This window comes from Puma concolor, chromosome C1 (assembly GCF_028749965.1).
Source record: "Puma concolor isolate L17-30 chromosome C1, mPumCon1.1.hap2, whole genome shotgun sequence".
In the NCBI taxonomy this organism is placed as follows: Eukaryota; Metazoa; Chordata; class Mammalia; order Carnivora; family Felidae; genus Puma; species Puma concolor.
Genome location: NC_141674.1, coordinates 16,025,267 through 16,045,959, shown reverse-complemented (window position 1 = coordinate 16,045,959; position 20,693 = coordinate 16,025,267). Strand labels below are relative to the sequence as shown.

Sequence of the window (20,693 nt, the reverse complement as noted above, 5' to 3'; positions counted from 1 at the left end):
CAGTCACATCTCCCCACCTTTATTATCTCAGCACTCACTTGAATTATTTGGCTTACTTATATCTTGTGTATATAATCCATTGGCCCCCGACTAAAATTGTGTTCCACAAGGGTCTTGTTGATCTCTGAAGCCCTAGGACATACATAGCACAGCGCCTGGCGCAGAGCAGGAATCCAGAAAATAAGAATAGGTGGGTAGTATTGCGCATATGATTTCCCTTTTGCTGGGTTTAACTTCCCCAGGTATAAAAGAAAGAGCTTGGACCATTTCAGGTTTTTCCAAAATTTGTCATTAGAACAGTTTTTTTCATGGGGCGCCTGGCTGGCTCAGTCAATAGAATATGTGACTCTTGATCTCAGGATTGTAGATTTGAGCCCCATGTTGGGTGTAGAGATTACTTAAAAATAAAATCTTAAAGAAAAACAACAATTTTTTTCAGAACATATGTTACATGGAACATTAATATATAAAACCGGAACTTTTTGAGTCTGTTTCCTCACCTGTAAACTAGGGTAATGATAGTTCCAACTTCCTAGGTTTGTTGTAAGAGTTCAGTAAGTTGATACAGGGGGAGTACTTAGAATCGTGTCTGGGGGCGCCTGGGTGGCTCAGTCAATCATCCAACTTGGGCCCAGGTCATGATCCCACAGTTCATAAGTGTGAGTCCTGCATTGGGCTGTCTGCTGTCAGCCCACTTTGGATCCTTTGTCCCCTTCTGTCTGTGCCCCTCCCCTGCTTTCTCTGTCTCTCAAAAATAAATAAACTTAAAAAAAAAAAAAAAAAGAATAGTGTCTTTTACATAGTAGGTGCCCAGTGCTGGGTGATGACGCTTAATGTCATTACTATTTAAACAAAGGTGCACCATGTTTGAAGAAGTCCCTAATTGAAGCCTTGAGACCCCACTTCAGAGTCCCAGGACTCTCTGAGAAAGTTAAAACCCCTGTCCCCAAAGCTCTGTAATAGTTGTCCCTTCCAGAGCTGACATTCGATGCTACCTTTCTGCCCTACTGTGTATGTGCTGTCCAAGGCTGGGCCTGGGGGAGACTGTGAGAGGACCCAAGTCCACCTCAGCAGGAGCGGATTTACCCCAAAGCCTGTGAAGCTGAAGATTTAGGACACATTATTTGCGTGGGGTTTTATGTTTTTGTAAAATTTGCAGAAGTAAGATGTTCTAACCGCCATCAGTTCAGACCGCTTGCTGTCTCTTTCCACCCCATCTCCTCCATCACACCTTGCTTCAGTGCCGTGGGCATTTTTGTAATCTGGCTAAATGGAGGTTGGTTTGGGTTTGGGTTTGGAAGGATGTGTTAATGAGGTCCTAGCTTCTTCCAGGTAGAGTTTTATTATTTCTGGATGCTCCGAAGTAATTTCCAGGAATGCCCTTCACACCCATTGTGCTGTCCTCCCCAGTGTTGTGATATGAAGGTACAGAATCAGAGGTCATTATCATGCCTGGCCCCCCAGGTGTGAGGGTGTTAGAGGAGAAATAAGGTTTGAAATGTATGAAGCCAGAAGCTACTCTATGGAAAATCCTCCCAAATCTTTCAGCTCACAGTGCGTAGAGTTTATCCCAAGTTTGAGAGCAATCCTTAAGGGCACAAATAAGCATATCAATAATAAAATGCAGGGGCGCCTGGGTGGCGCAGTCGGTTAAGCGTCCGACTTCAGCCAGGTCACGATCTCGCGGTCCGGGAGTTCGAGCCCCGCGTCAGGCTCTGGGCTGATGGCTCAGAGCCTGGAGCCTGTTTCCGATTCTGTGTCTCCCTCTCTCTCTGCCCCTCCCCCGTTCATGCTCTGTCTCTCTCTGTCCCAAAAATAAATAAACGTTGAAAAAAAAAATTAAAAAAAAAATAATAATAATAAAATGCAAAGCTGAAGAAAAAAATGTAAATGATCACTAACAAAAACTAATTTTTTTGTTTGTTTATTTATTTTTAAACAATCTGTACGCCCAACTTGGGGCTAGAACTTACAACTCCAAGATTGAGAGTCATATGCTCTTCCGAATGAGCCAGGCAGGTGCCCCAATAAAAAACTAATTTTGATCAATCCTGCTAGAGGAAAGACTGAATTATCTTTCTAGTCCTGTTATAGAAAATATGGGGTGCCTGGGTGGCACAGTGGGTTGAGCACCTGACTTCAGCTCAGGTCATGATCTTACGGTTCACAGGTTCAAGACCCACATCGGGCTCTGTGCTGACAGCTGGGAGCCTGGAGCCTGCTTCAGATTCTGTGTCTCCCTCTCTCTCTGCCCTGCCCCCAACTCATGCTCTGTCTGTCTCTGTCTCAAAAATAAATAAAACATTAAAAAAAAAAAAAAAGAAAGGGGCGCCTGGGTGGCTCAGTCGGTCAAGCATCTGACTTTGGCTCGGGTCATGATCTCATGGTTCGAAAGTTCGAGCCTGGCAGTGGGGTTCTCTGCTGTCAGCACAGAGCCTGCTTTGGATCTTTGTCCCTCTTGCTCTCTGCCCCTCCCCCCCCCTCAAAATTAAATAAACATGAAAAAAATAAAAGAAGTACAATTGCCAATAAGTCAGAACTTACACAAAGGACATCCTGAAATTATCCTGAATTATGATCCATGGGCAGTAGCCAATGGCCTAATAATTTGGTGCCCCAAATGGAAAACAAATAATTGTCTCATGAATGGGTAATCAGTATGGAGAAAACCAATATGGGAGAACATACATCAGGTCTGACAGTCTGACACATTAGGAGATCATGTCTCAGCACCTAGAGAGGTAAAACTCGAGAAGCAAAATATAATCAAAAAGTAGATAAATTAACTGGAAAGATAACATCAAAAATGGTTAATTGACAAGATACTAGCTAGATGGGTCCCCAAGCAAATGGACAGTTGGGGACAAACTTATCAATTAGATGATGATGGGAGAGAGTTAGTCCTAAAACAGCACATACTAAAACATTGTCAAATCTGCTAGTCTTTTCTGTGTCACTTGACAATAGAAAAGGGGGCACACAATTTGAAGAGCTAGCAGAAAATGAATCTGGTAGATAGAACATGCTGGAGCCTTGATCGAGTCACTAGGAGAAAGGAAATGGCTGTGGCGGATACTTCCTCAGGACTGGGGTTTACATAGATGCTAAATCCATAATACCAGACATACAGACACTTAGTATCTGTGGAACCCCCTGGGCCCCAGAATCAAGCCAGGAAACAAACATTACAATAAGGACATGAGTCTAGGGCAGTAAGAAGAAAATCTTATGCCTCATAATCCTACAGAAGCAGGAATGGTAAAAAAGTTTAATGGGTTACTAAGGAAACACCTAAATCTAGCCTGGGGTGAAATAAATAGAAAATGGAACAGTGTTCTGGCAGAATAAATTGTCTAAATTACATAATAAGCAACTATCCTGACACCCTAGAGCTATTCAAACAACCGAAATACAGTCCTCTAGGGGCACCTGGCTGACTCAGTAGAGCATGCGACCCTTGATCTCAGGGTTGTGAGGTCAAACTCCATATTGGGTATGGAGCCTACTTAAAGAAAAAATACAGTCCTATAATCAAGCTTAAAGACATTAAAGATTATTGAGGAATAAAACTACAAGTACAAGATTCTTACGTTATCTCTTTCAGAATAAAAGCATTTACTTTGGGGCGCCTGAGTGGCTCAGTTGGTTAAGTGTGTGGCTCTTGATTTTGGCTCAGGTCATGATCTCATGGTTCGTGAGACTGAGCCCTGACTCTGGCTCTGCACTTACAGCATGGAACCTGCGTGGTATTCTCCCTCTCCCTCTCTCTCTGTCCTTCCCCTGCTCATGCACGTGTGCACTCTCTGTGCTCTCTCTCTCTCATAGTAAACTTAAAAACAACAAAGCATTTACATTGACCACCCTCAATGACTTCGTTATAACCATCCTATTTATCTGACACTGTGTACCCAGTTTACCTGTAAATAGACTGACCATAACCTATCAGATTGACTTCACAACTAATTGCTAAGGTGGTGAACACCTCATTTGGATCAAACCAGGATCGGATATAGACCCATGGACATTTCGCAATAACGAAAATACATCTTATTAGGGGCACCTGGATGGCTCAGTCGGAAGAGCATGCGACTCTTGATCTTGGGATTGTGAGTTCAAGCCCCATGTTGGGTGTAGATATTAGTTAAAAAAATAAAATTAAAATACATCCTATTAGCCCAACTTCAGCCATCACGAGACAGAAATGGTCCAAGTCTGCATGGAAGTAAAGAAAGCTACATGACCCTTCAAGATGGCCCGAATGAGGCTGACATAATCGCAAGGGATCTTGAATGGGGAGACTCACCCTATCAGAGAAATCACCAAGAACAAAAGACCAGATATGGACTTGGTGGGCCTGAGCCTATGCTTGAAACCTCACCTCACCTGCAGGAATGATTACGCCTTCCTTAAGAGAGACAAGTGAACTAAGAGATGAAGATTTATAGCAACATCATCAAAGGATCCATGGGCCATTAGGAAGAACTGAGAACAGAACAGACATAGGAGTGGGTATCACAAACGTTCCTGGACACTGGGCATAGTAACTTGAAGAGAAACATGGTGCAAAGATGCACTTGGGAGACCTGGCTGCTCAGTCAATGAAGCATGTGACTCTGGATCTTGGGGTAGTAAGTTTGAGCCACACGTTGGGTATAGAGATTAATTAAAAATTGAAAAATAAAATGGGGGAGGTGCCTGGGTGGCTCAATCGGTTAAGAGTCTGACTTTTGATTTCTGCCTAGGTCATGATCTGGGGGCTGTGAGATTGAGCCCCGTGTGGGGCTCTGCTCTGAGTGTGGAGACTGCTTAAGATTCTCTCTCTCCCTCTAGCACTTGTGCGCTCTCTCTCTCTCAAAAAAAAGTAAATAAATAAATTAAAATATAAATATAAATAAAATCTCTAATGATTAAATGGATGGAGCTTTCTCTCTCTCCCTGCGTGGCAAGACTCTGTGCTGTGGACATTTTATGGGACTCTTGACATAACCTTGGGGATTGGATACATTGCAACATTAGCAAATACTTAAGGGATATGCTTGTTTGCTATGATTCTGTTTGTAATTTTTTTAAGCTTATTTATTTACTTTGAAAGAGAGAAAGAGTGAACTGGAGAGGGACAGAGAGAGGGAGAGAGAGACAATATCAAGCAGGCTCCACACTGCCAGCACAGAGCCCGATGCAGGGCTCAAACTCATGAACCATGAGATCGTGACCTGAGCTGAAATCCAGAGGCAAATGGCTAACCAACTGAGCCACCCAGGCGCCCCGCTATGATTCTAATATTGGTTCAGGTCTGTTGTAAAGCATAACAGAGTCAAGGTGTGAACTGTAGAGCAACTATGTTTGTAAATTATGTCTCAGTTCTGGCCATAGCTTCTTTTTTGTTTATTTAAATATTTATTTATTTTTGAGAGATAGAGCGTGAGTGGGGAAGGAGCAGAGAGAGGATCCGAAGCAGGCTCTGTACTGACAGCAGAGAGCACGATGTGGGGCTCGAACCCACAAACCATGAGATCATGACCTGAGCCAAAGTCAGACGCCCAACTGACTGAGCTACCCAGGCACCCCTAGTCATTTTTTTAAGTAAACTCTATCCCCAATGTGGCGCTCAAACTCATGACCCCAAGACCAAGAGTTGCATGCTCTATCTACTGAGCCAAGCAGGCACAGCTTTTTGTTTTGTTTTATTTTATTTTATTTTATTTTATTTTATTTTATTTTATTTTATTTTATTTTATTTTATTATTATTTTTTATTTTATTTTATTTTATTTTTTTATAGCTTTTTATGAATTCCAGATGTCAAAGGCTGCCTGCATCCTGGTAAGGTCTAGCTCACATCTTAATAGTGTCAAAATAACCGTGTCACTTGCACTTCTCTAAAAAACTTCTCTAAAACAGTCCAATGCTGAGGTGGCAAGAGCCAGCAGGTGCAGTAATCGTATCAAGGATCAACATATTCAGGTTTGCTAAATTGCCAATAACCAATCAGAGCCAAGAGTGTAAACAGCCACACACAAAGCGCACGATTGTAAACAGCGTCGGAAGTTGGATAGTGTCCACCCAAAAGTCATGCCCTCCCCCCGGATCTCAGAATCTGATTTTATTTGGAAATAAGATCTTGGGGCGCCTGGGTGGCTCAGTACACTAAGCATCTGACTTGGGCTTAGATCATGAGCTCACAGTTCCTGAGTTCGAGCCCTGCATCGGGCTCTGTGCTGACAGCTCAGAACGTGGAGCTGCTTCGGATTCTGTCTCCCTCTCTCTCTGCCCCTCCCCTGCTCACGCTCTGTCTGTCTCTCTCAAAAACTAAACATTAAAAAGAAAAAGGAAATTAGATCTTTCCAGATGTAATTAGTTAAGATGAGATACCGGATTAGGGTGGGCCCTAAACCCAATGGCCAGTATTCATGTAAGAGGAGAAGGCCACACAGAGACATACACAGAGGGAAGATCCTGTGAAGGTGGAGGTGGAGAGTGGCATTACCGCCACAAGCCAAGGAGCATCAGCGGTTACTTAAAGATGGGAAAGGCAAGGTCGACTTCGGAGACCTGAGGGGGGAGCGTGGCCCTGCAGGGAGCTTGAATTTGGACTTCCAGACTCCAGAACGGTGAATGAGCAAATGTATTGTTTTTAAGACACCCAGTTGGTAGCAATTTATTATAGCATCCTTAGTGGACGAACTACATGCAGAAGCGGAGGTCTCCATTATAAGATTCCTGATCCTGGTGCCCCTTGCTCCCAAAGCAAGAGTACACACTGTCCTTCACTCTCCTAATGCTGGAGGGTCGGTCTCTAGTCAAAGGATCATGCCAGATCCAATCCCCTGTGACGGTCGAGGTAGTGGCCGAGGAGAAAGAGAAGGAACATTTGTACCGAGAAAGTGACCACCACTTACTACCTAGAATTTAAGGCACTGTGGCCTTTTACCGTACCTAGTGTGGTGTCTCTCCCGATTGGATGGGGGCCTCCAGATGTGGGGTGACTCCACTGGGTGGAAGCCAGTGGCGAGGACAGTGAAAGGATTCACCTGAGGTAGAACAAAAGCGATAGAAGTTTATCGGATACACCGGTAAAGAGAGGCGCTGCAGGCAGGATGGCAAAGGAGAGACTCCGGGGCAGTGGAAGGAGGCTGTTTTTAAGGGGGGTGGAGGGGGGACGCAGAGTTGCCTGGGTGGCTCAGTCGGTTAAGGGTCCCCGACTTCGGCTCATTTTATGATCTCATGGTTCACCGAGTTCGAGCCCTGCTTCAGGCTCTGCGCTGACAGCTTGGAATCTGGAGCCTGCTTTGGATTCTGTCTCTCCCTCTTTCTCAGCCCCTCCCCTGCTCTTACTCTGTCTCTCTCAAAAATAAAACGTTTTAAAAAGGGGGAAGATGAGGAGATATTGGGACATACAGAATTTTCCCTTTTTTGGTAACTGTGCCTGGTTGTAAGTAGCCCATTGGTTGGTTAGGTCCTATAGATATTTTGAGGTGGGTTCCCCGATGGGCCTTGCTGTATTTAGACAGATGGTCACTGTGGGCTCTTTCTACATTCCATTGCTCAAGCCTGTTGACTAAAGGCAGCCTCTACACCCAGAAGGACTATGTGTGTGTGTGTGTGGGGGGGGGGGCTGGTGTATTAATAGGGAGATTTATTCTAAGTGTCTAAGACATTGTATTAGGTAGTCCCTTATTATATTAATTCTATAATAAATATGCTTTTCAGAAGGCTATCTGTGGTCAGATCCCACATTACATTTTAGCCAATGGAGTTCATGTGATACGGTTCACTGAAGGTCTTGTCTCCTCCCTCCACTATACTGGTCAGTGACTAACTCCTGGGTATGCCGATTCACACTGTAGATGTCAAAGGGAGACCCAACACTAGAATGTGACCATATATGTTCAGATCCATAGTGGTGGCAAGGAAGCGTAGTAAAGCACCTTCAGTGTCCACATGAATGGTACTTCGTGGATGAGGCAGCCCTGACCCCACCCATCCTCAGGTGGTGACACATTCCACCCCTTCACTTCCCTTTTTGGCTTGGTGCTTTCCCCTTTCTTCCCAGTCTTGGAAAGATGGTGACATTAAAAATCTGCTTGTGCTTCATGCGTACTTTGTGAGTCTGCCTAGATTTCAGGCTTCTTTCGTCTAGGCAAAAGAATCTACTTTTTGTTTGTTTATTTTGAGAGTGAGTGCGTGTGCACGCCCACATGAGCAGGGGAGGAGTGCAGAGAGAGAATCGCAAGCAGGCTCCTAACTGTCAGTGTAGAGTGGACTCGGGGCTCGATTCCATGACCCATGAGATCATGACCTGAGCTGAAATCAAAAGTCAGATGCTCAACCGACTGAGCCACCTAGGTGCCCCAGAAAAAGAATCTACTTTTAACCATACCTCTGGAACGAAAACGATAATCCTTATTCAGACTGATGCACATTCATTATTTAGCGATTTCTTTTTGCTGTTAAATTTGAGAGAGAAAGAGAGATTGAGCGTGAGAGTGGGGGAGAGGGGTGGAGGGAGAAGAGAATCTTAAGCAGGCTCCATGCCTAGTGTGGAGCTGGACGTGGGGCTCGATCCCATGACTCCGGGACTGTGACCTGAGCCGAAAACACCAAGCCAAAAAGAGTTGGCCGCCTAAGTGACTGAGCCTATAGTGTATTTTTTTAAGTTTATTTATTAAAAACATTTTAAATTTTTATTTATTTTGAGAGAGAGAGAGAGAGAGAGAGAGAGCATGAGCAGGGTAGGGGCAGAGAGAGAGGGAGACACAGAATCCGAAGCAGGCTCCAGGCTCTGAGCTGTCAGCACAGAGCCGGCCGGACGCAGGGTTCAAACCCACGAGCCGTGAGATCATGACCTGAGCCGAAGTCAGATGCTCAACCATCTGGAGCACCCGGGCACCCCAATAAGTTTATTTATTTAAAGGGTGCTTGGGTGGCTCCATCAGTGGTGAAATGAGAAAGTAATTTATTTCTGTGAAGCGGATGTCGGGAAGACTGCAGCCTGGCGTCTCCAAGACAGTCTCCAAAGTGCTGAAAATACTTGTATGTTAATACAAGGAAAATGTGAAACAAGGTTGGTGAGTACAGGCAGGTGGGCTGTGAAGGGCCGATCAGTCATTGCCTTGGGGTCAATCACTCCAGGTCTGGCTGGCTCAGGGCAGTCTTTGTTGCTTGAGGGGTAGTTTGGGCTCACATCAGCGGATGCTTTGCCTCCGGGGTCTTTTGCCTGAGTTGAGAGATAAGCTGGAAAGAATTTAATCAAAAAAGTACAGACTGAGGTCAAAATGGAGGTAGTTGAAGTTCTCTTTCATTACTACTGTAACAAATCACCACACTCAGCAGCTTCAAACAATTTATAATTCTGGAGTTCAGATGTCTGGAGAGGGTTTCACTGAACCGAAATCAAGTTGTGGGCAGAGCTGCGTTCCTTGCAGAGAATCCAGGAGAGAATCCATTCTCCTTGCCTTTCCCAGCGTATAAGGGTGCCTACATTCCCTGGCTTGTGACTCCTTCCACTTTCAAGTCAGCAGGGTAACGTCGTTTCTGGCTCTGACCATTCTGTCTCCCACTTACAAAGACCTTTGTGTTGGGGTGCCTGGGTGGCTCAGTTAAGCGTCCGACTTCGGCTCAGGTCATGATCTCATGGTCCGTGAGTTTGAGCCCCGCATCGGGCTTTGTGCTGACAGCTCAGAGCCTGGAGCCTGCTTCAGATTCTGTGTCTCTCTCTCTCTCTCTCTGCCCCTCCCCTGCTCACACTCTGTCTCTCTCAAAAAATAAACATTAAGGGGCGCCTAGGTGGCTCAGTTGGTTGGGCGTCCGACTTCGGCCCAGGTCGTGATCTCACGTCCGTGAGTTCGAGCCCCGCGTCGTGCTCTGTGTTGACAGCTCAGAGCCTGGAGCCTGTTTCGGATTCTGTGTCTCCCTCTCTGACCCTCCCGCATTCATGCTCTGTCTCTCTCTGTCTCAAAAATAAATAAACGTTAAGAAAAAAAAAATTAAAAAAAAAAAAAATAAATAAATAAACATTAAAAAAAAAAAAAGAAAGACCTTTGTGGTTACATTGGGTCTATTGAGGTAATCCAGGATAATATCCCCATTTTAAAATCTTTAATCAAATCACATCTGCAAAGCTACATCCTTTTGCTACATAAGGTAACATATGCACAAATTTTGAGAATTAGGACATGGACATCTGTTTTACTGTATTTGGGCTTCCATAACAAAAATACCATACTAAAATAAAATAAAAATTAAAAAAAATGCCATAGACTGGGTGGCTTATCAACAACAGAAATATTTTTTAGCAGTTCTAGAAGCTGGGAGGTTCAAGTTCAAAGTGCTCACAGAAGCGGTGTCTGATGAGAACTTAATCTGGTTCATAGAAAGCTGTCTTTTCACTATGTCTTCATGTTGGTGGAAGAGGCAAGGGAGCTTTCTGGGGTCTCTTTTATGAGAGCACTAATCCTATTCATAAGGGCTCCACTCTCATGACCTAAGCACACCCAAAGGCCCCACCTCCAAATACCATCACATTGGGCATTAAGGATTTAACCTATGAATTTCTGGGAAATGAGAACAGTCTATAGCAATATCTTCGGGGTGGGAGGGTGGGGCATTATTCTGCCTACCATAGCCCTATAGGTCATGAAAAGTAGTTTAGATTTTATTTAAAATGTGAAATGATGACAAAATGGAGTGACATAACCTAATTTATGTTTCTATTTCTTTTTTATTGACCTATATAAAAGAGGGCCCAGGATGAAGGCTGGCAAAACTTCAGCTGTGATGCTGTGATTTATAAAAAGCAATACATATTTGGGGGGCGCCTGGCTGGCTCCATCGGTTAAGCATCCGACTTCGGCTCAGGTCATGATCTTGCGGTTTGTGAGTGCGAACCCCACATCTGTCAGCAGGTTCGTGAGTCCAAACCCCGCATCTGCAGCGTGGAGCCCACTGCAGATCCTCTGTCCCTCCTCCCCGCACCCCCAACCCTTACCACTCTGTGCACTTCCCCCGTTCACTCTCGCTTTGTCTCAAAAATAAACGTTAAAAAAATAAATACATACATGTTGGTCTTCCTTCATCCCTCCCAGAGTTCCTAAACTCTTGGAATTTCCTAAGTAATTGGAGTGATAAAGTTGTCTTTTGTTATAACAAGCCCCTTCCAACTACTCTACGCTTTATGTTAATGAGATGACTTTTGGAAAGCCCCTGGGTAATTTAAGAATGGGGGCTAGTTGCCTGGAAAACCAATCATGATTAGAGGGCTGGAACTTTCAGCCTCAATCCCAGCCCCCGAACTCTGGGGAGTAGAGCTTGAGATCAGTCATCAACAGTCGATGATTTAATCAACTCTGGCTGTGTAATGAAGCCTCCATAAAAACCTACAGCACTGGGGTTCAGAGAACTTCCAGGCTGGTGAACAGTGGGGTTGCTGGGAGTGTACAGTGTCCAGAAAGGGCGTGTCCAGAAAGGGCATGAAAGCTCTGCGCCCCCTCTTACATTTCTTGCCCTATGCCCCTCTTCCGTCTGGTTGTTCCTAAGTTACAGCCTTTCCTAATAAACTGTTCATTAGTAGGCAGAATGTTTTCCTGAGTTCTGTGAGCTGCTCTAGCGAATCAGTCAAACCTGAGGAAGAGGTGATGGGCGCCTCTGACTTGTAGCCAGTTGGTCAGAAACCTGGATTTGCAATTGATGTCTGAAGGAGTGTATGTGTGTGTGCAGTCTTGAAGGACTGAACCCTTAACTTGTGTGATCTGATAATATCTCCAGGTAGATAGTGACAGAACTGAGTTAAATACGTAGGACATCTGGCTGGTGTCACAGAATTGCTGGATGTATGGGAAACCCACACACCTGGTGTCAGTGAAGTGCGACTGTAGTATAGAGGAGACACATAGGAGTAAGTTTTTATTTTAGACGAGCGTTTAGAAAATCCATGGAGCGGGGCGCCTGGGTGGCGCAGTCAGTTGAGCGTCCGACTTCAGCCAGGTCACGATGTCGCGGTCCGTGAGTTCGAGCCCCGCGTCGGGCTCTGGGCTGATGGCTCGGAGCCTGGAGCCTGTTTCCGATTCTGTGTCTCCCTCTCTCTCTGCCCCTTCCCCGTTCATGCTCTGTCTCTCTCTGTCCCAAAAATAAATAAACGTTGAAAAAAAAAATTAAAAAAAAAAAAGAAAATCCGTGGAGGAGGAGGAAGAGGAGGAGGAGACAGCAAAGAAGACTGAGAAGGAGCAGTGACTGAGGGAAGTGGACAACCAGGAGCGGATACTGCCTAGAAACCAAGAGGACATTTCAAGATGGTAGGAGCAGTGACTGCAGTGAGCTGAGGGCTGAGAGAAGACTCTTGGGTTTGGTGACATGGGAGCCATGCGAACCTTGATAAGAGCAGCTGTAGGGAAATGAGAAGGTCGCAGGCCAGATTGGAGTTGTCTGAAGAGTGAACAGAAGGTGAGTAAGTCGAGAGAGTACAGACCTTGGCTGTCCACCGCGGTGGCACTCCCCACATGTGGCTAATGAGCACCTGAATAAGGCAAGTTTGAAATGTTTAAAAAAAAATTTTTTTTTTCTGAAAGAGAGAGAAAGGCAGAGCTTGAGCAGGGGAGGGGCTCTGAGAGCCTCTCTTGAGCAGAGAGGGAGACACAGAACCCAAAGCAGGCTCCGGGCTCTGAGCTGTCAGCACAGAGCCCGATGCCACACTTGAACTCATGAGCAGTGAGATCATGACCACACACAAAGTCAGAGGCTTAGCCAGCTGAACCCCCGGGCGCCCCGAATGCGGCAAGTTTAAATTGAGATGACCTGCGAGTGTAAAATGCACACAGATTTCCAGAATATAGTGTGAAGAAAAGACGATCGAATGTTTCGTCGATATTTTTTAAAAATTGATTTCATGTGGAAACGTACCCACTTTGGATATACTAGGTTAATTATATTGTTGAAATTAACTTCACCTGTTTCTTTTTACTTTTTAAAATGTGGCTACTAGAAAATTTTAAATTACCTATATGGCCTGTATTATATTTCTTTTGGAAAGTGCTAGGGATAGATAATTTTTTCGATAATTTTACTAAGGAGCTAAGAAATGGGGAGGAAAGTAGATGGGAATTTAACATTGCTGACCATTCCCATCTTCTTGAAACTTTCCTCCCTAAGCTTCTCAGGTACCCAATTCTTCTGATTCTCCTTATATCTAACAATTGTTCCTTCTGGACCTTCTTTCTAGGGTCCTTCCCATTCCCAAAGCTTATTAGGTGAAGGAGCAAAACTGTACCATGTGGCTGTGCAGAAGAGTGTTCCAGGCAAAGGAAACCACAAATGCAAAGGCCCTGAGGCAGAAGTCGGCTTTGGTAGTTGTGCGCAGGGAGTAAGAAGATGGTGTTGCTGGCTCAAAGTTGGGGGAAGGGAGTGATAGGAAATGAAGTCTAGGCAGTAAGGTGTAGGGGAGAGGGCCTTTGGAGGAAGACAGGAGACAGGAAGGAGGGAGACAGGAAGTTTTTAGAGGTTTTTAAGCCAGGGAGTGTCCACTCAGTTTACATGCAGACTATAAAGAGACAAGGGTGAAACTTGGAGACCAGTTAGGAAGCTTTTGCAAAAATCCAGGTGGGATCAGGGTGGTGATGGTAACTGTAGGGTGGTTGTATTCTGCATATACTTTGAAGGCACAGTTGACAGGATTTGTTAGCTGTTTTTTTTTTTTAAAGTTTTTATTTAATTATTTTGAGAGAGAGATTGCGCACACATGAGCGGGGAGGTCAGAGAAAGAGGGAGAGAGAGAATCCCAAGCAGTTTCTGCACTGTCACCACAGAGCCGGATGTGGGGCTCAAACTCACAAACCATATCATGGCCTGAGCCAAGATCAAGAGTCAGACACTTAACCCACTGAGCCACCCGGGCACCCGACTGACCGGATTTGTAAAAGGACTGGATGGGGACATAAGAGAAGGGTAGGTTAAACCTGCCTCTAAAGCTTCTGAAAGGATAGAGCTGCCATTTGTTGAGATGGCAAAGATTTAGAAGGATATTTGGGGGCAACTGGAAGTAGAATAAGGACAGGTTTTGGACTTGTAAAGTGTATCGCACACTAGAGATGCCAGGTAAGCAGTAGGACATACAAATCTGGCATCATAGGAGTGAGGTCAAGTCGGGAGATATGAATTTGGCAGTCAACACACAGCTGGTATTTAAAGCTACATAAGGAGATCAGATCACCCAGGGAGTAAATGTATTAGAGAAAGGTCCAGGGACAACCTTACGCCACTCAAGCTTACAAGTTAGAGATAAGAGCACACCAACCAGCAAAGGGCACTAAAAAAGAATGGCCAGTGAATCGTGGGAAAAGCAGGAGAATGTGGTATCCTGCAACTTCAGAAAAGGAAGAGGTTCCAGAGAGAGATTGAATAATGGTTCAGATGCTTTGGATTGGTAGGACAAAATCAAGTGTGAGCTTCCCTAATGGATTTCACAGTGTGACCTTCATATGAGTGGTTTTGGGGGAGATAGAGACAAGAGCTTGATTTGGAATTAATTTAATGGGGATAGGAAGAGGGGAACTGGAGAAAACTATAGACAACTCTTTTCAGTTTTATTATAAAGAGGGAGCAGAAAAATGGGACAGTAGCTTGGGGTGGATGTGGGAGTCAAGAGAGAGTTTGTTAAACTTGGGAGAAATCAAATCACATTTGAATGCTGACGAGAATCATCCAGCATTGAATGAAAAATTAATGGTGCAGGACAATATATCCTGCAAGATTCAGATTCACGTCTGCTGTCTTGACATGTATGTCCCTTATGCATCTGAAACCACTTAAAAAACCAATAAAAATCAAAATGACTGCACCAATGCTTCAGCAAACCTGGATTTTAAAGTAACCTTTTCCCTCTCTCAGCAAACTTGCCCTCCTCTCTTACCACCCTAAAGACAAGACTGGAAGCTGGTAGCACCACACAATGCCTGTCAAAACCAGCCAGTTCCTGTATTTCCCTATAACCCTCCAGCCCCTTCCTCTGGGAGGGCTTACAGTTTTTTTTTTTTAATATACGTATTAAAAAAATTTTTTTAATGTTTATTTACTTTTGAAAGGGGGAGGGGCAGAGAGAGAGGGAGAGACATAATCCAGAGCAGGCTCCAGGCGCTGAGTGGTCAGCACAGAGCCTGACGCGGGGCTTGAACTCACCAACTGTGAGATCATGACCTGAGCTGAAGTTGGACACTTAACTGACTGAGCCACCCAGGTGCCTACACACACACACACACACACACACACACACACACACATTTTAACTGTATTTATTTGTAAGAGAGAGCGAGCACAAGTAGGGGAGGGGAAGAGAGAGTGGGAGAAAGAAAATCTTAAGCAGGCTCCATGCTCAATGCAGACCCTGATGCGGGACTGGATCCCACGACCATGAGACCAGGACCTGAGCCAAAAACAAAGAGTTGAATGCTTAACTGACGGAGCCATCCAGGTGCCCCAGGCTTTCAGGTTTTGAAGGTCAGCCTGCTGCAGCCTCCTTTGCCTGCAAAGCAATAAAGCTATTGTTCCTCCTTACCCCAAACTCTGTCTTCCTGTTATATTTTGGCTCTGAAGCATGGAAGTTGGTTTTCGACCCCACACCTAAAATGCAATACAGTCGACTCTTGAATAACACAGGCTCGGACTGTGTGGGCCCACTTGCACTTTTTCCGATATAGTACAGTACAGTAAATGTATTTTTCTCTTCTTTATGATTTTCTTAGTAACATTTTCTTTAGCTTGCTTTAAGAATACAGTCTATAATACATAAAACATACAAAATGTGTTCATGGACTTATCAATAAGGCTCCTGCTCAACAGCAAGCTATCAGTAGCTAAGTTTTTGGGCAGTCAAGAATTATACCCAGACTTTCCACGCTGCTGGGGGTCAAGGTACAGCACATAGTTCAAGGGTCTACTGTATTTTAAAAATTGAAATCATCTCCCTTCTAAACTTGCTCCTTCTGTAGTCCCTATCTCACTTGGTAGAAACTATTACCCAGGTTTGAAAACTGGCATATAGGGGCACCTGCGTGGCTCAGTCGGTTGAGTGTCCGACTTCGGCTCAGGTCATGATCTCACGGTCCATGAGTTCGAGCCCCATGTTGGGCTCTGTGCTGACAGCTCAGAGCCTGGAGCCTGCTTCGGATTCTGTGTCTCCCTCTCTCTCTGACCCTCCCCCATTCATGCTCTGTCTCTCTCTGTCTCAAAAATAAATAAACATTAAAAAAAATTTTTTTTAATTAAAAAAAAAAGAAAACTGGCATATAGCAGTGACAGCCTGGTGAATAATACAATTTCATCATTTGCTAAGTGAGACAATGGGCACAGGGAGCTGTAAGCACCAAGGAGAGGGCTATGACCCAAACTTGAAGGTCAAATAACAGGTGAATAGACACTGGTTAGACCAACATCATCAAGTTGTAGCAATTCCACATCCTAGGTATCTTTCAAATTTGTCTCCTCAGGCGGTTATCTATTATGAAACAGGACAACCTCCATTTTGACCACATTATGTACTTTCTAATTGATTAAGTTCTTTCCAGCTTATCTCCTAATTCTGGCAAAAGACCCTGCAGGCAAAGCACCCCCCCCCCCCCACCCATGTGAGCCAAAAGCACCCCCTGAAGCAACAAGGACTGCCCTGGGCCAGCCAGACCAGGAGTGATTGAGGAAGACTGACCTGACCTTCGCTGCTTACCTGCTAGTACCTAACGACCGTAGTCTCTCATTTTCCTTATATAAATGTAAACGTATTTTCAGCCCTTTAGAGAAGGCTTTGAGATGCTAGTCCATGGTCTTCCCCGAGTCGGCCTCACGGAAATAAATTCCTTTCTCGTTTCACCACCACTACTGCCACTCATGCTCTGCCTTTGGATTTTGTCAGTGGCAAGTGGTTGAACCTGGTCTGTTTGGGAGCCCCCGGGCTGTGCTTTTATACCCCACCCCTGGTACAATTACATTGCCCCAGTTTAGGCCTTCATGATCTCTGGCCTGTCATTACTTCAGTAGTCTTCTAAGAGGTTTCTCTACTTTTGACCTTGACTCAAACTGAAAAAGCTATACAAAATGCAAATCTCCAATGTATGCCTCACCAGCTTTAAACATTTCAAGGAATCTCTGGGATAAAGGCAAAGTCGGCCTGCCTCTCAAGGCTTACCTCTAACCTAACCTCCCTCTGTCTCAGAATTTGTTTCCTCACACCAAGAAGTCTCTCTCTTCTGTGCCTTTGCTCCTTAGGGTTCCCTTTGTCTGTAATGGTGCCTTTTTTCTATCCTGGCTAAGTTCTACTGATTTTTTTAACATGTGTTTAGGAATTACCTCTTCTAGTAAGCCTTTTACCAAGTACTGCAAACCTTCCAAGGCTGGGAAGGGGATCTCTGTGTTTCTACCGCTCTCCTCTCACCGCCCCCAACCCCCCCTCCAAGGCCGGGACCACGTCTTATCTTCGTCGTGCTTTCAGCAAATGTTTATCTAATGAATGACTAGCACACTTTAAGCATCAAGTCCAAGGTTACCCAGCTGGTAAACTGCTGAGTCAGAAATTAGCGCTTAGACCCCCGGAGGGCTCTCATTCAAATGTAAAGTCCTCAAAACCTTCCCTCCAACAGTGCCCTTTACAGTTTGCAAAACATTATGATAAGGCTACTCTTTAGATCCTGGGGCAGGACTTGTAAAAAGGAAATGGTTTTAAACCCGGGAGCTAGAGAAGAGCTTCGGAAAAGGACTAAGTCCTCTAAAAGAGAGGACAGCAGTCCGGGGGTCAGCCAGCTGCCAGAAGACCCTCCCAGCCAGAGAAACCCCACCCGAAGCCCACCTCACCCGAAGCCCCCCTCCACCTCGAGGACTACAAATCCCAGCATGCCTCGCATCCAGTGAGTGACAGCACGCTATGCATGCCGGGACATGTAGTCCAGTTCTACTTGAGGAAAGGCCCAGAACATCCCGTGACGTCAGGAGGGCTCGGGAAAGGAGTCGGAACCGGTCCAGGCTCAAGTTTAATCATCCTCTACAGAGCCGACCGTCGTTTTTTTGGTGACCTGGTTTCAGGTCCTACCCCGCAGTCCAGCGGCCCTATGATGTGCGTTGAGTTGCTTCTCGCGTGATTCCTTCAAGGTTAAGGGGGAAGTACCAGAGAGCGAGAATAGGCAGCCTTTTGCCCTCGAGGTGCCAGCTTGTTAGGGTAGTGGTTCGCAGGACGCTACCCTGGACAGGTGCTCAGACGCTGCTTCCCCAGCAGCGCCGGTGAGGACGTGGCAACTCTACCTCGAACAGGCTGCTTCCCCTTCCTCCACCCGTCGGGCTAGAGGCGCGGGGTGGCGCAAAGACTGCTGGGAACGCGCATGCGCCCACCGCGGCGGGGAGTATACCTCCAACGTCTGCGGGCGCGAGGGGTGTCGGGTGTCGGCGGCGGCACTTTGCGGCTAGTCGTGCGGGTCGGGCGCGGGCGGGCGCGGCGGCAGTGGCGCGCACAGGTGATTGACTGGCCAGCTGGCTGAGGGATCGCCTGGTCCCCATTGCTGGCAGGTGGCGGAGCCCATTTGGGCGGCGGCAGCGGCAGCAGCAACAGCAGCGACGGCTCGGCTCGGGAGGCGCTCTTCGGGCCAAGGCCATGGCCCCGCGGCTGCAGCTGGAGAAGGCGGCCTGGCGCTGGGCGGAGACGGTGCGGCCCGAGGAGGTGTCGCAGGAGCACATCGAGACCGCGTACCGCATCTGGCTGGAGCCTTGCATCCGCGGCGTGTGCAGGTGAGGCCCGCGCACTGGGCCTTGCGCCCCCGGTTCGGACTTCGGAAAACCGGGCCGGGGGCCGGGGGTCATATTGGGGGAAAGAGGACAGCAGCCAGCTGCGTGCATCTAGCAGGCGCGGAGAGAGGCAAGGTGGAGGCTTCCTCCTTAACGCCGTCTGGGCGACCTGAGTAACGCAGCCTTCCCGGGCTTTGCATGGAGGTGATGCTGCTGGAAGCCCTTTAGAAACGGTTCTAGGTTCTTATCTAGAAGATGGCGGTGGAAATGGTTGAAGGCAGGAGCTGAGAGCTTAGCAAACGTTGTTGGCTGTTGTATCTTGGCCACGGCTCGGCTTTTTCCATTGTAGAAAGGGAACTTCTTGGAAGTGAGTTTCATCACAGTATATCTTTTATTACTGGTGACGCTAAGGCTTGGTCGTCTTAGTATTAGTTTCGGATAGGGCTGATTTAGAGAACCGTATGGGTAGTCTACGTCATCGACACCTTCACCCCCGGTTGACCTACCCTCTCGTTCATCTGTTTTAGCTTTTTCCCCTCCTTTTTTGGGGGGTCGTTTCGACCGTACCACTTTACCAAGTGCGAAGTGTGAGCTGTGTAAGTTCTGTCCTTCACTTCTGCTTAGCCCTTGAATCTTGCCTTTCCTTTTAGTTCGAATTCTTAGGCATTGTTCCTGTCTCTTCTGTTTTTCCACCTTTTAACGCGGGAACTATAGTTTTTGTTCTGGAATGTTGTTGAATTGAGTTGGCCAAACCGGGCATGCTCAGTAGCTTTACTTCAGCAGGCATTTAGTAAAGGCTTTCTGGAGTTTTTAAGCGGCGGGACCCGGAAGGAATGGAAGTCAAGGTCTCACTTTGGAATTTAAGTCTAGGTTGAGAAGTGATTCAGGTTAGGGAGCTTCCATAAGGCTAACGAATAATTCCAAGTTCTAGGGCATCTGGCTTGCAAGGAGGGGACATCTGACTCCCAACAGTAAGCCCTGGAATGACAGAGACTGTGTATAACAGAATTTATTAAGCTTCAGTTAGTTTCCCAAAATAATTAGATTCTAGAGAAGCAAAAAAACAAAAAACCACCACTCTATCACTGTTAGAATTCTGATTTTAACGCAAATTAGGGAGTAGAAATTGATTGCGATCCTTATAAGGGGAATGTCCTAAGAGTTTTAAGTTGCAGGTAGCCTGGGTGGCTCAGTCCATTAAGTTCCTGAGTTCAAGTCCTGCACCCAGCTCTTTGCTGACAGCTCAGAGCCTGGAGCCTGCTTCTGATTCTGTGTCTGCCTCTCTCTGCCCCTCCCCCACTCGTGCTCTCTATCTCTCTCTCAAAAACATTAAAAAAGTTCTTTTTAAGTTGCAATTGCAAGGTTTTTATCCAAACAGGTTTTTTTTTTTTTTTAAAGCATCGAGATATAATTCACATATTGTATGATTCACCTATTTAAAATGTACTATTTAGTGGTTTCTGTATATTCAGGGCTGTTTAGCAATGCCCACAGTCTTGACTTTAGAACATTTTGCCCACCTCCCCACCTAGCCCTTTAGCCATTGGATTGGCACTCAGTCCTCTGTACATCACCCACCACCCAAGCTCCAGGCAACCACCCATCAACTTTTCTGCTTCTAAATTTGCCTGTCTTGGACATGTCATGTGAATAGAACCACAAAATATGTGGACTTTGTGACTGACTCCTTTGACTTAGTGTAGTTTTCAAGGGTCATCACGTTGTAGCATGTGTCAGTATTTCATTTTAAAAAGTGTGCAAAAGACAACAAAATGTATTCTTTTAAAGTATACAGGGGTCCCTGGGTAGCCCAGTTGATTAAGCATTCGGCTCAGGGCATGATCTCACAGTTTGTGATTTTGAGACCAGCATCGGGCTCTCTGCAGCCGCCAAGAGCTGGCTTCCGATCCTCTGTTTCCCTCTCTATCTGCCTCTTCCCTCCCACTA

The 20,693-nt window shown here is 45.9% G+C and overlaps 1 protein-coding gene across 10 annotated transcripts in view; it reads left to right on the top strand.

Annotated features, from left to right (window-relative positions):
• The window catches only part of USP48 (ubiquitin specific peptidase 48), a 112,652-nt gene that overhangs the window by 2,979 nt on the left and 88,980 nt on the right, over positions 1-20,693 (top strand). For 5 of the 10 annotated variants that reach the window (XM_086715958.1, XM_086715957.1, XM_086715956.1 and 2 more), the window contains exon 1: positions 18,439-18,749. The exons of 1 other annotated variant lie outside the window; for it this stretch is intronic. In XM_086715958.1, the coding sequence (XP_086572084.1) occupies positions 18,616-18,749 (134 nt within the window). In that variant the 5' untranslated portion in view covers positions 18,439-18,615. Of the gene's footprint in view, positions 1-18,436; positions 18,750-20,693 lie in introns of those variants that run through there. 4 more of the 10 variants (XM_025930921.2, XM_025930915.2, XM_086715955.1 and 1 more) reach the window with 3 other exon arrangements.